At 41.6% G+C, this 17,413-nt stretch overlaps 1 protein-coding gene across 1 annotated transcript in view; it reads left to right on the plus strand.

Moving 5' to 3' along the window:
- MARVELD2 (MARVEL domain containing 2) overlaps positions 1-17,413 on the plus strand; it is a 27,776-nt gene that overhangs the window by 4,633 nt on the left and 5,730 nt on the right. The window contains exons 3-4 of the mRNA XM_007943318.1: positions 13,770-13,921; positions 14,163-14,334. Coding sequence (XP_007941509.1) covers positions 13,770-13,921; positions 14,163-14,334 — 324 coding nt within the window. The remainder of the gene's footprint in view (positions 1-13,769; positions 13,922-14,162; positions 14,335-17,413) is intronic.

Below are 17,413 nucleotides of genomic sequence, written 5' to 3' on the forward strand. Positions count from 1 at the left end.
TCAAACCCACCAGCCACTCCTTGGAAGGAAGGTTGGGCAATCCTACTTCCGTAGTGATACTGCCTCGGAAACCCAAGGAGGGGCCGCTATGAGTCGGGGCTAACTTGACGGCACATAGCAACAACAACAGTCTATTGAGAGGTTTAAATGAGATGCTGTTACTATAATAGGTTATGTATATAATTTAATATTAATAATTATAATTTTAACTTCATTGAAAGTTGTTTTAATGGGACTTGTATTTCTTAGCAAGTAGGTGAAAATAGCAACTTTGTTTCTTTGAAAAAGGAATATTCATTTAGGTCAGAATTCAAAAGGTCTGTACTACAAAGAAAAAGGAGCTCTGCTGGTGTAGTGCTTAAGGCATTTGACTGCTAACCAGAATGGTTGGCGGTTCAAACCCACCAGCAGCTCCGTGGAAGGAAGATGGGGCAATCTACTTCCCTAAAGATTTACCACCTTGGAAACCCAATGGGGGTTGCTATGAGTTAGAATCAACTCAATGGCAATGAGTTTGGTTTTTTTTCTTTTGGTATTACAAAGAAGGAGCTCTGGTGGCACAGTGCCTAAGACACTTCACTGCCAACCAGGAGGTTGGTGGTTCAAACCCACCAGCTGCTCCAGAAGAAACATGAAGCAATCTGTTTGCATAAAGATTTACCACTTTGGATAGATGGGTGGACAGGCTGAACTATTAGGTATGTCTATGAAGCGGGGAGTGTGCACAAGAACATGTATAGGGTTGACAGACAATGGTCCTATAAGTTTATGTATATGATCTGAATTCCCAGGTGTATAGTAGAGCTGACAAGGGCAAGGTGGTAGTCACTGCTTGGTCACAGCCAGCTACCCAGAGGGACGGACTAGTTGAACCTGTGGTCTCAGGACCATAGTCACAGGGGACATCAAGCTCAATTGACAAAACATTGTTCTACCTCCTACTTTGGCGAGTAACAACTGGGATCTTAAAAGCTAGCAAGCTGCCATCTAGATGCAACGATGGGTCTTTCGTCGTCCAGAGCAAAGAAGAATGAAGAAAACCAAAGATCCATGGAAACAATTAGTCCAAGCGACTGATACACCAGCCAATCTGCATCCTATACAACTATGAGACCAGAAGAACTACATGGTGCTCAGCTACCACTGTTAACCACTTGGAAGGGGATCTATGTAGAAGATCCTGGATAGAGAAGGAGAACGATGTGGAACAAAACTCAAAATCATTTGGAGAATAAAAAAGGGGCGGGGGGGACACCAGGTTTGCTGGTCTGATAGAGCCTGGTGGAACCACTGAGAGTATGGCCCCTAGCTGCCCTTCAGGTCTGGAATTGAACTCACACCGGTGGCTTCCAGTCAAACAGAAGACAGGCATGTGAGTTGAACTTTTGCCTGGGGTAGAAACCCTCATTGGAGAGAACAATCATGGGAGAAAGAAGGGCTGCTTGTGCATAGGGAGACAGCTCAGGGGGCAGGAGTGTATGGAGGGATGGACACAGGGAAGAGGTAACTATGGGGAGGAAGTGGGAGGGGAGCTGTTGCATTGTGGTAAACTGTGGTTAATGTCATGAGACAAAGTGTATGTGAACTACTATATGGAAAGTGAATTTGCTCTGTAAATTTTCACCCAAATCACAATTAAAAAAAAAAAAAGATTTACCACTTTGGAAACCCAGCGAGGGTTGCTATGAGTTGCAATTGACTTGATGGCAGTAGATCACACTAAAATGAGTTCCTCTTACTCCTGCCATCAGCTCCCCAGTGTTATCAATGTGTTGTATTTCCTTTCTGAAATTTATTATATAAATTCTCTCTCCTCCCTCTTTTACACGTATAGTAGCATGTTATACACATTGTTTTGGCCCTTGGTTTTTTCACTTAAAGAGATATTTCTAAGATATTTCTATATCATAAAAAGCTTCTGCATTGTTTTTTATAACTATATAGTATTATTACATTGTATGACTGTATCATAATTTATTTAACCATAAATGAACATCCAGTCTTTTACTATTAAAAACAATGCTTACAGTAAATAACCTTTTACACACAAATACATGCTTGGACATATATCATTCCTGAATGACACATTATAAGACAATAAATTCTGTACCAAAAGGAATGTGGATTTTTTTTTTTTTTTAATTGTCAGATTGCCCAACAGCTCTGTGTGAGGGTGTCAGGCTTCTTCAGTATGTGTGCCTAAGGCATTTGACTGCTAACCAGAAGGCTGGAGGTTCAAACCCAGCAGCAACTCCTCGGAAGGAAAATTGGGCAATCTACTTCTGAAATGATACCGCCTCGGAAATGCAAGGAGGGGTTGCTATGAGTCAGATCTGACTTTTATTTATTTTGTTGTTGTTGAGAATATACATAGCAAAACATACACCAATTCAACAGTTTCTTCATGTACAATTGGTGACATTGATTACTTTCTTCCAGTTGTACAACCGTTCTTACCCTCCTTTGCTGAGTTGTTCCTCTCTCATTAACATAAACTCATGGCCCGGTAAGGTTCCTGTCTAATCTTTTGAGTTGCTATTGTTAATTTGACCCCACATAGATAGTTCTTAAAAGAGCATAATGCTCAATGCTTCCCCCGCCCCCAATTACAGGTATTAGGGAAGTAACAGGTTACAATTCAGATTCAGAAACGCACTCAAGATACAATTCTTCAATCAGGACAGCCTCCCTTCGACCATGCCCTCAGGCACACCTGTCTTTGGCCCTCAGCCTCTTGGCCTGGCCTCTGCCCTACTCTCTGCCCCAGTTGGACAAATGTTGCAAAGCTCTTTTAGTTCTGATAGGTGCACCCCACTCTGCCAGCAAGCCTCCTGCCTAAAGGCACTCAGCTTTCTCAGCCTTTGGGCTGGCAAGCCCTCTGCTCTGTCTTCTGCCAGTCTCTCGGTTCTCATGCCACACTCTCTGTTAGTCTCTCTGACGGTTTCTCAAGGCAGACTTTTTTTTACTAGTTAAACTAAACTATAGTTCGGTTTTAAGATGACTTCAGAAGATATTTTTGGTTTAAGGTTGATGAAATTTTCTTACATTTGTCAATCTAACAAATGGAAAATGGTATCTTATGTAGTTTTAATTTGCAGTTCTCTCTTTTTTAAAATTTTTATTTATTACTGTGCTTTGGGTGCAGTTTTACAAAGCAGATTTGTATTACATTCAACATTTCATGCACATTTGATTTCACGGCCTGATTACAATCTCCAGCCATAAAAAACTCCTCACCTCTCCCTGTGACTGCCCCCTCCCTGTGCCCTTCTTATGTATGCATTCATGTCTGTCCACCTTTCCCTCTATGTGAATGCTGCCCTTCTGATGTCTCATGGTTGATTGATCTAAAGGGTGTATCTCCCTAGGGTAGGTGCCCTGCATGTAGATCTTACTGCTGTTGGGCTGAGAGCCAGTCCATGGAAATGAGTCCATTTCTAGGCCTGAAGGATAACCCAGGGCCATAGTCTCAAAGGTTCCACCAATCTCTGTCCAACTGGTCATTTTTGTGTTTTAAAATTTTTTTCTTCCCACTCTAACCAGGATCTCCAGTTTTGATCCCTTTCTGAGTGGTTGGCACTGGTAGCTGGGCACCATCTAGTTCTTGTCTGCCAGTTGTGAAGGCTGGGTCCTTGTGGTCCATCATATCTTTGGACTATTTCCAAATGACTGATTTTCTTTGCTTTTCTTTGCTCCAGGCAGGAGGAGACCAATAGTTGCATCTTAGATGGCTGCTCAAAAGCTTTTAAGACCCCAGTTGCTACTCACCAGAGTAGGATGTAGGACAAAATTTTATGTACTATGTTCTGCCAATTGAGCATGATGTCCTCCGAGACTTTGGTTCCAAGCCTGCAGGCCTGGTGATTCTCTCAAGGGGTTGTCTCTGAGAAGCTAGTCCAACCTGTTCTCTGTTACTTTTGTAATATATGTGGGTAATTTTGTAGCACAAGTACATATGTAAGGTTGTTGTTGTTGTTGTTGTTATGTGCCGTCAAGTCAGACCCAACTCATAGCAACCGCTCCTTGGGTTTCCAAGGCAGTATCACTATGGAAGTAGATTGCCCCATCTTCCTTCTGAGGAGTGGCTTGTGGGTTTGAACCGCCAGCCTTCTGGTTAGCAGTCAAGGGCCTTAGGCACTATGCTCCCAGAGCTCCTAGGTAATGCAGTATAGTGCACGTAATAGTACTTGCACCTGTTGTCTATATCTTTTGTGCATGTTTCTGTGTTCTCCTTTTCCTCACTGCAATTTGCATTTCTCTTATGAGGAGTGAAGTCGAGCCATCTTTTCATATGTTTGTATTTTCCATCCTCAATAACTTTATTCATATTCTAATTTTTCTATTGTGTTGTTCTTTTGTATGAGTTCTTTGTTAAATGCATACATTTTGAAAATACTTTTTATAAGGTTTCTTTTAACTTTATCCTATATGTTATGAAATACCCATATTATTTGAAGATGTTTTATTCATGCTAAAATAAGGGATTTATGAAGTGGTTGAAGAGTCTGTCCAAAGGATCATGATTAATACATCAGAGTCATCATTAATTCATTCACTCAACAAACATTAGCCAACTAGGCTATAGGCTGGTGATATAAATACTGCATTTTACAGGGGCTTACAAATCTAGTAGAAAAGAAAAATGCATAGACAGATTAGCCAAGTGCAATGTATGTATGCATGTGTATGTGTATATAATATGTGTGTATGTGTAAGGGAGAAAGGGATCATTAAAGACTAAAATTAAACATGCTTAGAGATTTGTATTTCTCTGACATCTCCTAGGGAAAGAAATTTGTGGATGACTGTCTCAAATTCAGCATGTTTATTGGCCAGAGCATCCCTTTGGGATCAATTATTAGCCACATTTTTCAAAGGATCAGTTACGTTAGATTATTTCTGACATGTAGGTGGAACCATCTGAATTGCAGTTAAGATGACTCCATGACTTTGGAGGGATATTTTTGGATACCCATAAATATTTAGAAATCAAGGGATACCTGACCAGGTGTGGGACAAGGGAGGCTGGTATCAGCTGTCCTACAGAATAGTGACAAGTTCCTCTCTCAGCAGGCAGTGTGGGACTTGTGGTACAAATTCTGTACATGCTTAGCATTGTCCATAGAATTAGAGTGGTCTGTCTTTGTGTTTGTTTGTTTGTTCTCATCAAACTTAGTTTTAATATAAGGAGCTCTGGTAGTTATGTGGTTAAGGCATGTGGCTACTAACTAAAGGTCAGTGGTTCAAACCCACCAGATGCTCCATGGAAGAAAGATGAGGCAATCTGTTTCTGTAAAGATTTACAGCCTTGGAAACCAGTAGGGGTCGCTATGAGTTGGAATTGACTTGTTGGCCATGAGTGTGCTTTTTTTGTTTTGGAGTGATAATTTCCTCATTCCAGTATCTCTACACTTTAATTTGTTTTGTGGTCATTTAATGATTCAACATATATAGCTTTGAAGATACACATTTCAATTAGACTTGTCCTTACTCAGTGACAGTGGTACTAATCATCAGAGTAAGTTAAATGAAGCTGTTCATTTTTAAGGTGTCTAAAATGTACTTAACAATACACCTAAACCCAAATCAAAATAAAATTTAAAAAAAAAAAATACACCTAAAACAGATTATGTTGTTGTTAGGTTCTGTCACGTCAATTTTCAATTCATAGCAACCCCTTGTGACAGAGGAGAACTGCCCCATAGGGTATCCAAGGATGTAAATTTTGTTTTTTTTAGATGAATCAAAAGATTTTAATTCAACACAGTATAACAAGTGCATTGTCATAATTTCACATTGATCACTAAAACCAACTCTTTTTTTTTTTTTTTTTTTAATTGTGATTTGGGTGAAGATTTACAGGGCAAATTCACTTTCCATACAGCAGTTCACATATACTTTCTCTCATGTCATGGACCACAGTTTACCACAATGCAACAGCTCCCCTCCCACTTCCTCCCCATAGTTACCTCTTCCCAGTGTCCATCCCTCCATACACTCTTGCCCCCTGAGCTGTCTCCCTGTGCATAAGCAGCTCTTCTTTCTCCCATGATTGTTCTCTCCAAGGAGTGTATCTACTTCAGGTAAATGTTCAACTCATATGCCTGTCTTTTGTTTGGCTGGAAACCACAGGTGTCAGTTCAATTCCAGACCTGAAGGGCAGCTAGAGGCCGTAGTCTCAGTGGTTCCACCAGGCTCTGTTGGACCAGAAAACCTGGTCCCCACCTTTTGTTTTTTTTCTCCAAATGATTTTTAGTTTTGTTCCACATTGTTCTTCCTCTCTATCAAGGATCTCCTACATAGATCCCCTTCCAAGTGGATGACAGTGGTGGCCGGGCACCATCTAGTTCTTCTGGTCTCATAGTTGTATAGGCTGCACATTGTGTACCAGTCGCTAGGACTAATCGTTTCCATGAATTTTGGTTTTCTTAATTCTTCTTTGCTCTGGATGAGGAGAGACTCATCGTTGCATCTAGATGGCAGCTTGCTAGCTTTTAAGATCCCAGTTACTACTCACCAAAGTAGGAGGAGGAACAATGTTTTGTATAGTATGTTAATGCCAATTGAGCTTGATGTCCCCTGAGACTGTGGTCAAGGATGTAAATCTTAACAGAAGCAGATTGCCACATCATTCTCCATGGAGCGGCTGGTGGGCTTGAACCGCTGACCTTTTGGTTAACAGTTAAGAGTTTAACCAATGTGCCATCAGGGCTAACTGATAATGGTGATTGCCTGTTAGGAGGACAGCTGACTAACTAGGGAGACAGGAGAAGAGGGAGACTTTTCATTATGTACCCTTTTGAATTATAAAACTAAAAACCAAACTCACTGCTGCCGAGTCAGATCCAACTCATAGCAACCCCTCCTTGGGTTTCCAAGGCAGTATCACTACGAAAGTAGATTGCCCAACCTTCCTTCTGAGGAGTGGCTGGTGAGTTAGAACTGCCAGCCCTCTGGTTAGCAGGCAAATACCTTAGGCACTGCACCACCAGATCTCCTTTTTGAATTATATGCCCTGTGTATTTATTAAGGAGCTCTGGTGGTGTACAGTGCCTAAGGCATTTGACTGCTAACCAGAAGGTTGGTGGTTCTAACCCACCACATGTTCTGTGGAAGGAAGATGGGGCAATCTCCCTCTATAGAGATATACCACCTCAGAAACCCATTGGGGGTCGCTGTGAGTTGGGATCAACTTGATGGGAGTGGGTTTGGTTTGGGGTTTCCCTAGACTTATCCTATGGGCTGCCTTTTGTTAATCCAGAGACATAAGTGAGTTTGACCGAATGGAATGAGCAGTCTTCCCAACATGGGGGTCATTGTAATGACAGAATCATTGCCAGTACTCTCACTCATGATTGTCAGTATTGCCTTAACTCATTGGTAAATCCCACTCCCTCTGAGATGCTGACTTGGAAGCTCATTAAATCCATTCTTGCCAAGAATAACTGGCTCTAATGTAGCATTGAGAGTCCTAAAATAAGATTTGCTTTGTGAAAAATACCACTTTAAAAGGATTTTGGTTTAAAAGGTAGAGTAGAAAGACTATGCATAGTAGAAAAGGCATACAAATAACAAATCAGTTGCCCTCAAATCAGTTCAACTCATGTCAACCCTGTGTGTGCAGAGGTGAAACTACTCCATAGGGCTTTCAAGGCTGTCACCTTTAGAAGTAAGATTGTCAGGCCTTTTTTCCAAGGCACCGCTGGGTAGGTTTGAACTGCCAGCCTTTTGGTTAGCAGTTGAGTGCTTAACTCTTTGTACCACTCAGGGACTCCTATAATAGAAAAGGGGCCTGAAAACTTACACATAAGGAAATTCAGTTTCTAAGAGCCGCTACTCTTAGCAGATAATGTCAGAATTTGGTATCAGAGTTAGGCAACCAGAATGCTAACATTAGGAAATATATTTCAAAACATCCTTGGGTGCGGAAGTGAAGACTCCATTTGTTTTGGGAGGTTAAAGTGTATAGTTCTCCAGTTGATTGATTAGCACCAAGCTACACAGGGCTGTCTCAGTGGGCCGCAGTGTGGCAATAATGTGGCAGTGGTGGTTATTCTTGGCCAAGGTAGAAATTACAGGCTTCCTGGTCAGTCCCTCTGAGGTGATGGGATGTATCAGTCGGATTTAGTGCAGGGTACAGTCAACCTGAAAGGCTAGACCACATTGGAGGAAGTTGTCCCAAAGGATCAGGTGTTCAGTGTTACTTCTTGTTGTGAAGTAGGTGCCACAAGTGGGACAGGGTTAGAAAGATCTTCCAAAGAGTTCTAGGGTACCTCCTTAGAGCCACCTTGGAAAGTTATTTCTCAGCATGTCCAGGATGTGTTTCAGGATCCCAGATTTCCTACTGAAGGAATCCTGAGAGGTCCTGGAATGGTCAGGAATAACCTTAATGAATATTGGAACCCCCATTTCTAGGACTCCTTTGGAAATCATGTCAATCCAAGTAACATCTCTTTCAGAATATGGGAGTGGAATGCAATGAGCAGCCTTTCACAGGCTTATTTTCCTGAGGGATGGACCACTGTGGGTCCATTCCAAAGGCAGACATCTGTAAAAGAGAATCTTATGACTTAATTGAGGACTCTCAACTGCACTTAGCAAGGAGAAATCTTACAGAAAATGTTGCAACCTCCAGCTTTTCTTTGGGTATTTATTTTTGCCAGGTTCCATCATAGTCCATTATAGGGAACAACTGGGAGACCACCACAGAAAAATGAACTTTAAAATCAGACACTTTTTTTTTCTTTTTATTGTGATTTGGGTGAAAATTTACAGAGCAAATACACTTTCCATACAGCAGTTCACATACACTTTGTCTCATGACATTGACCACAATTTACCTCAATGCAACATCTCCCCTCCTACTTCCTCCCGATAGTTACCTCTTCCCTGTGTCCATCCCTCCATCACTCCTGCCCCCTAAGCTGTCTCCCTGTGCATAAGCAGTCCTTTCTCCCATGCTTGTTCTCTCCAAGGAATGTATCTACCTGAGGTAAATGTTCAATTCATATGCCTGTCTATTGTTTGGCTGGCAGCCACAGGCATGCGGTCAATTCCAGACCTGAAGGGCAGCTAGGGGCCATAGTCTCAGTGGTTCCACCAGGCTCTATTGGACCAGCAAACCTGGTTCCCCCCCCCCCCTTTTTTTTTTCTCCAAATGTTTTGAGTTTTGTTCCACATTGTTCACCCTCTCTATTCAGAATCTCGTACATGGATCCTCTTCCAAGTGGTTGACGGTAGTAGCCGGGCACCATCTAGTTCTTCTGGTCTCATAGTTGTATAGGCTACAGATCAGATGATGTACCAGTTGCTAGGACTAATTGTTTCCATGAATTTTTGGTTTTCTTCATTCTTCTTGGTTCTGGACAAGAAGAGACCCATTGTTGGATCTAGATGGCAGCTTGCAAGCTTTTAAGATCCCAGTTGCTACTTGCCAGAGTAGGAAGTGGAACAATGTTTTGTGTAGTGTGTTATGCCAATTGCGCTTGATGTCCTCAAAATCAGACACTTCTGGATTTGAGTATTACATCGGCTACTTACTAGCAATCTACTTCCATAGTGATACTGCCTAGGAAACCCAAGGAGGGGTCGCTATGAGTGTGGTCCGACTCGAGGGCAGATAACAACAATAATACTTACTAGCTCTGTCATCTTAGGGAAATTACTTACCCCCTCTGAACTTCAATTTTCTTTCCATTGTTTGGGACTATCTCATTTTGTTTGTTTGTTTGTTTGTTTGGGACTATCTCTTATTTTGTATTTTAAAGAATAAATTTTTAAAAAGCAGAGAAGATCATTTTTAAAAGGATAATATACAGAGATAAAGTAAGATTGAATGGAGATAGTAACAAATTCTATTAAATCCCTAAGGGCTGAGCAGGTTTCTTTTCCAAGGTAGAATCTAATCTTGGCGTCAAAGGCAATGGTATAGGCTTGAGATCAGAGGCCCATGCATTATACACCTGAAAGGAGAGAGAATCTGAAATAGGACAACTGCACAGTGAAACACTATCTGGCTCTTCCCCCTGTCTTTTTTTTTTTTTTTTCCCCCTGTTTTTTAACATGACAGGGTGTTTGTTTATTCAGCTTATTTTTAATTTGAAAAGTTTAGTATCATATTGATAATATTACAGCTATCCTGTAGCTTAGTTGCTTTTTATTGCATCGCAATAAAGCATTTCTGGTATTTGCTAACAAGACTGGAAGCAGAGAAAGGTCCTGTTAAAGGTGGGCCTCTCAGCCCTTTCCCTGCTCTCCTTTGATGTGGTTGTGATCATGGCCTTGTTTAGGTTTGAGTGCTGTGTCCCAGGGCTGGACCCCAACACATCCTTCCCATGAAAGCCTAAAGAGGTTTTCATTCTTTGTCTCATATTTAGCTTCAGAGTTTTTCCCCATATGGTTTTCCAAACTGAAGACCAGTAGGGATCACTCAAAAAAGAGTAGAGGAAAATGTTAAGAACATAAATTATTTTTTTAAAATGTAAAGCAGATGAGATCCTCTGTATGGGACTATTTCTGACTTGTTGGTGACTGTCAAGTCAGCTTGAGGCATATTGGCCCCTCGGGTATAACAGAATGAAACATTGCCATCCTGTGCCATCCTCGAGATTGAGGATATGCTCGGGTCCATCATTGTATCAGACAGGATTCTGTTGTCATCTGTCGAATTTTCACTGGCTCATTTTCAAAAGTAGATGGCCAGGCCTTCCTTCCTAATCTGTCTTAGCCTGGAAGCGCCACTGAAAGCTGTCTACTGTGGTGACCTTGCTAGTATTTGACGTACTGGTGGCATGGCTTCCAGCATCATAGCAATACTCAAGCTACCACAGTACTGACAGACTGCTCTGACTTCTTAAAATCCCTTTTTATGTTAAAAGCTAAATCCTAAAATGAGGAATGGGCAATGAAAAATGCGTAGTTTGTGCTTGGGAAAAAAAATACTTAGAAAAAAAAATAGTTATGGACCCTCTCGGTCAGTATGTTACCTGGGCAAAAGTCCTTACTTTGACTTGGAAATCTGACATTGATGCCTGGGGCTGTGTGTCGGAGATCCAGAGGATCAGCATACTCACCCAGCTTCCTCAGCCAGCCCTGGAGAACCGTTAAATGTTCAGAAGCTGAAGAGCGAGGCCATGAAACAGAGACCTATTTGGTCAAACCAGCAGGTTTCTCCTAATGTTTAACACAAGGAGCCCTGGAGGCAGAATAACTAAGCACCCATCTGCTATTCGCAAGGTTGGTGTTCAGACTAACCAGAGACTCCGTGGGAAAAAAGACCTAGCAATCTTCCCCGGGAAGATCACAGTCTAGGAAACTCTATAGGGTTCTGCAGTGTCATATGGGGTCACTGAGTCAGAATCAACCCCACAGCACACAACAATGTTTAATACCCTTTAAATACAGTCAGCCCTCAGTATCTGCAGGGGATTAGTTCTAGGACACACACCCCTCCCCCACTCCCCAGTACCAAAACCTGCGGATGCTCAAGTCCCTTATATAAAATGCCATGATATTTGCATATAACCTATGCACACCCTCCAGTGTACTTTAAATCATCTCTCGATTACTTATACTACCTGATACAATGTAAATGCAATGAAATGGCACTTTACGCTCCCTCTTAGCCTTTGAGGGATTGCTTTGACCACTTAATTGCTTTATAGGAGCCCTTTCTCTCTTTTTTTCTGAGTATTTTCCATTCATGGATATGGAACCCGTGGATAGGGAGGGCCGACCATGTATAAGAATTCATCAGGATGAAGAAATGGCATTCTAACCATCTGATAACTAGCCATCTCATAAGATTAGACAAAATTATTTTTGGAAACATTTTGTTTCCTGGTGGTGGCCTGCACCCCCTCACATCTTTGCTGCTTGGGGCCCAGTGGCTCGACATGCTTTCTGTATCTGGGTGAGCTGGTTTCCCTCCATCTAGCACCTTGGGTATGGAACTTCTCCTTTTTATAACCTTCCCCTAGGGCTGGCTCACAGACTCCATGTCTGATCCACTGGGTGTGTTACTTGGCGAAGTAAGAGCTGGTGGTTTTTCAGAATGAGCTAATGTTAAAACTAACCTCAAAGCAAGTCTCAGGGACACGGAAGTCAGGAAACAAACCATTTCAAAAGCTGCCTGGCAAGATAAAGACAGATTTCTAAATCCTGTTTTGTATTTTGTTTTCAGTGAAGTAGAGGGCCCTCCCTCAAGCCACTCTGAATTAAGTTGTTGTTGTTGTTGTTGTTATGTGCCGCAGACTCATATCGAGCCCTTCTTGGGTTTCCGAGGCAGTATCACTACGGAAGTAGGATTGCCCAACCTTCCTTTTCTGAGTTAAGTTAAGCAAATGTAATTCAACCAGCATTTCCTGGATAGTCAAGGAATCAGTAGAGAGAAGTTACTGCTTCAAAGAGGAATCGATGTTCACGCGTGCAGCACTGTCTTACCCTCCTCTAGCAGTATGTCATTGCCTGCCCTGTCAATCACAGACTTATTTCTTGTGCGCTACAAGAACATCTTGGAACTGTGGGACATGAACAATTTAAGTGAACAGGTTTCCTCATGTTACTCACTTTAAGTATCGTTGAGCATGTAGCTCTGGCTTTTATTTGTGGCTTTTCCACTTTGTTGCTGTGTGACATTGGAGAATTTACTTAACTTCTCTGAACCTCACTTCTTGTATAAAATGGAAAACCTCTCCTAGTATTCATCAGCCTCATCAGCTAAGTTCGTATTCTAAGCACTGCCCAATGGACAGTCTTCCAGTTCCAAGGCTCTGCATCTGTCTTTGCCTGCTCTTCTGGAGTGGGTTCCCCTGGGTCTTCCCCTTCTATTTTCCATCTGTAAACTATTTTAGCCCTTAAGGCTTCTCCCTGATAGTTCCTGTCTGTATCATTCGTATTGGGTTCTATTTCTTTCCCTATTTCGGATAAAATCCCTCCCTCCTCCCCCCCAAAAAAGGCCTTCTAGGAGTTTGTGTTTTGAAAACCAAAATGATATAAACCACTGCCTCCTACGCCAGGATTCTCATAGCACTTTCCAGGGAATCACAGGTTAAAAATACTTTGGCAAGTTAAAGACAGTCCCTGCCTGCCTTCTGTGGTCTCAGTACTGGCCTCCTTAGATGTAACTATACTGAAGATCAGGAAGGGTTTCTTTCTGAAAGTGAGTTTGCATGCTTCCCTTGTCAGCTAATGAAAACAGTATTACTCATTTCCCTGCCACCTACTCAGTAGCAACTTACAATTGATTCATATCAGGTTCCTGGTATCTCGTTTTTTCTCTTTTCATTTAAGTAGTCTTATATAAGGAGCTCTGGTGGCACAGTGTGTAAGGCGTTTGGCTGCTAACCAGAAGGTTGGCAGTTCAAACCCACCAGGTGCTCTGTGGGAGGAAGATGAGGCAACCTACTACCGTAAAGATTTACAGCCTTGGAAACCCAGTGGGGGTAGCTATGAGTCAGAATCAGCTCAACAGCGGTGGGTTTTTTCTTTCTTTTTTTTGGTAGCATGTTTATCCCTGACTTTCTGAGTATGTATTTCCATATTCCAAACATTATTCTCTTTAGCTATTAAAAAAAGATGCAGAACAACTTTGTGACTCTAAAACTTGTAATTCTGAAATAAAACGTTAATTGCCGTTTCCACTTTTTTCTGTCTCCTCTCTCCCTAATGCAGGGTCTTTTTTCCACCTCTGTTTATAGATCAGATCTTCTTTTTCTCTTTAACTGTTCATGCCATCCAGGGACTTACTCTCTTTTTCTCTTTAACTATAGTGTGAAATGTCTACTAGCTGTGACAGACAAAGAGACCCAGAAGTTAACTTCAAAGAATCGGAAAAGCCACACATGAAGACTGGACTTCTACAGAGTGGTCACATCCCCTCGGGCCACATCCCTAAGCCCATCGTAATGCCTGACTATGTGGCGTGAGTACATAGTTCTTCGAAGGATAGGGGTTGAGAACTTTCTATTGGAGGCCTTTCGTTTCCCTTTTTGTCTCCAGGTTTGCTTAGAACACTTCATATTTGAACTGTTGTTTGTTATCTGAGAGAGAGTATGTTGAATTTAAGGTAAATATGGTCAGAGTGAATAAGCTAAGCTGTTTTTCCATTTAGCCTGTTTTTGTGAAAAAAATGTAACTTTTCATTTAAAAAAATTTGTTCTCAGAAAATACCCCGTGATTCAGACAGATGATGAACGAGAACGCTATAAAGCTGTGTTCCAAGACCAGTTTTCAGAATACAAAGAGCTCTCAGCGGAAGTTCATGCTGTCCTGAGGAAGTTTGATGAGCTGGATGCAGTGATGCGCAGGTTGCCCTATCATTCAGAAAATCGAGAGGTCAGTGCCTGCAGCCGGCTGGAGGAGCACAGGTGCTTAGAGGAAGGACAGACCTGACTCGTTTCAAATGTAGAGAATCCACAGCCATCAACATCTGCTGTCTGTCATTTGACAGCTTCACATGAACTAATCACGATAACAGTTTAAAAGTATATAATGTGTTTTGCTCTCCATTATTAAGCAGTATTTTATTTTACCATTTAAATAAACATAAATTTGCTGTGATATGCACTGAGTCAGAGTCCCAAAAGCAGACAGATGGCACATTTAAACCAGATAATTAGAGGAGGGTGTCAGAGGTGTGGGTGCATGTAGGGGAGCTACAAGGGCATGGTGCCATCTCTAGTTACTGCCCCAGGCCCAGAGGGCAGAGAGTAGGGTGGGTAAGGGTGGAAAGTGGAGGCTGCATACGGAGCCACTGGGCACACACATCAGACTGTGATTGTGGCAGAGAGAAAGCCAGAGTACAGATGTAGTCATGGGAAACTTAAACATTTTCTGTATTTTCTTAAAAGAATGAATTAATATAACCTACTACTTACATAATTAAAATTTTAAAACCTGTGAAGCATTTTTATAAGTATCAGATGAATTTATATGTATGGGAGTGGGTGTGTAAAAGTTGTTGTTAGTGCTTCAAGTCTGTGCTGGCTCCTAGTGACCCTGGGTACAACAGAACAATACTATCTGATCTGCACCATCCTCCGAATCATCGCTGTGTTTGAGTCTTTTGTTGCAGACACTGGGCCAGTTCATCTCATTAAGGATCTTCCTCTTTTTCACTGGCCACTATTTACCAAATATGTCCTTCTCCAGGGATTGGTCCCCCTGATAACATGTCCAAAGTATGTGAGACAGATTTAATACTCAATATATTCAATAATTTTCACCAACACCGTACTTCAAATGCGTCCATTCTTCTGTCTTCCTAATTCACTGTCCAGCTTTCACGTGCATATGAGATAATTGAAAATACCATAGCCTGAATCAGGTTCACCTTAGTCCTCCAAGTGACATCTTTGCTTTTTAACACTTTAAAGAGGGCTTTTGCAGCAGATTTGACCAATGCAATATGTCTGACTTCTTGACTGCTGCTTCCATGGGTGTTGATTATGGATTCAAGTAAAATGAAATGCTTAACAACTTCAGTCTTTTCTGTTTATCATGATGTTACTTATTGGTGCAGTTTGAGAATTTTTGTTTTCTGTATGTTGAAGTATAATCCATAGGATGGCTTTAGTCTTTGATATTCATAAGTAAGTGCTTCAAGTCCTCTTCACTTCAGCAAGCAAGGTTATGTCATATGTGTATCACAGGCTGTTAATGAGCCTTCTTCCAATCCTGATGCCACTTCTTCTTCATATGGTCCATGTTCTTGGATTATTTGCTCAGCATACAGTTTGAATAAATAAGGTGAAAGGATGCCCTTGACACACACTTTTCCTGATTTTAAACCATGTAGTATCCCCTTGCTTTTTCTGAACAACTGCCTCTTGGTCTATGTACAGGTTCCTCATGAGCACAATTAAGTGTTCTGGAATTCCCTTTCTTCTCAGTGTTACCCATAATTTGGTATGATGCACACAGTCAAATGTGTTTTTTTAGTCAGTGAAACACAAGTATTCTGATATTCTTTGCTTTAAGCCAGTATCCGTCTAACATATATATTCTCTCCCAAGAACTCATGTTTATTGGCCATCTCTGTTTTGACTGCAGAACTTGAAGTGTTCATTTAAAGTAGTTGTAATCATGAGCTATCTAAGCCAACTCCACACAGTAGTGACATAATCTTAACACTGTAGCAATGGAATGGTGTTGGCTAAGAGATGTCAGTATCAGGAAACAGGAGAAATCTAGCAAATACTGAGGGTTGAGAATCATTTGGAAAACAGGGAATATCCACAAGTCTAAGAAGGATGATCAAGTTTAGAAGCCCTTAGAGCAGTGCAAGAAGTAACAGGCAGGCCTAAGCATCTTGGGAGGAGTAAGCTGGTAGAGAGAAATGGTGCTGGAAAACCTGACTGTGACCTGCAGTCTTTGAGCCTGGGTCCAGTGGTCTCTGGCTTGTATGCTTTGTGAATGGGCAGGGCCCAGGCATATGGGTCTGCATTTGGTTCAGTTGTTTTGGTTACAGTAGGAGCTGAGAAACTTAAGTCTTCCCATGGTGTTCTCCCTAAGATCAACAGTGGACATTTCCACTGATTTTTAACATGGTATGCAAGTAGCCAGAGTGACAGGCCCACAGTTACTCTCAGTGTCTCTTCCAGTTCTTATCTAAAGTAGAAATATTAATCATATCACAAAAGTTAACTTCTCATGGCCATAGGCTGAGCTTTGCCACGGACAGGATTCTGCTGACAAGACTGGTTTTCCCAGCACATTCCTGGGAAGCTTCTGATGTGTTAGAAAGAGCTAAGTGGACCTGTTTGGAGGCACAGGTTGTTCACAAATATGGCATGTGCCCTTTAAAAATAAAACAATCACATGACTTTTAGAAGCCTACAGAGTGGAAGAATTGCCCAAAACAATCCCTCTGGACCCTACCACCTCTTAAATTCTGCGTGTGTGACAGTCTCGAGGGTAAATTTTATGGTGCTCGTCTCTGCCTGCTTCTAAAACACAGCACCCTGAGCCCAGGCAGTTAGCTTCCCAGCCCAGGACCTGTCAATATGAGACCACAGCCAAATTTATTCACCATCATTGTTGGAAAGCGGTCAAAACACAAACGTTACCTATGATCTTATATATTATATAAAAGACACTGAAGAATTTAAATATATTGGGAAAAGAAAGTAGATAAATGGTGGAGAATGTTCTCAGGGGAAGCTTTTGGACTGTTGGTTATTTTTTTATCCATCAGATTTGCAGTGCGTGGCCATCTCTAGGCATGGGTTTGCATGGACAAATGATAGCATTGCTCTAGTAACCTGTTCTTAGGGATGGACTGTTCAGTCCCTTAAAGTTTTCATATTTATTATGAAACTTAGAATAAAATTGTTGTTGTTGTTGTTAAGTGCCGTCGAGTCGTTTCTGACTCAGCGACCCCATGCACAGCAGAACGAAACACTGCCCGATCCCG

This window comes from Orycteropus afer, unplaced genomic scaffold, assembly GCF_000298275.1.
Source record: "Orycteropus afer afer isolate SDZICR_OR568_19922 unplaced genomic scaffold, OryAfe1.0 scaffold00104, whole genome shotgun sequence".
Lineage (NCBI taxonomy): Eukaryota > Metazoa > Chordata > Mammalia > Tubulidentata > Orycteropodidae > Orycteropus > Orycteropus afer.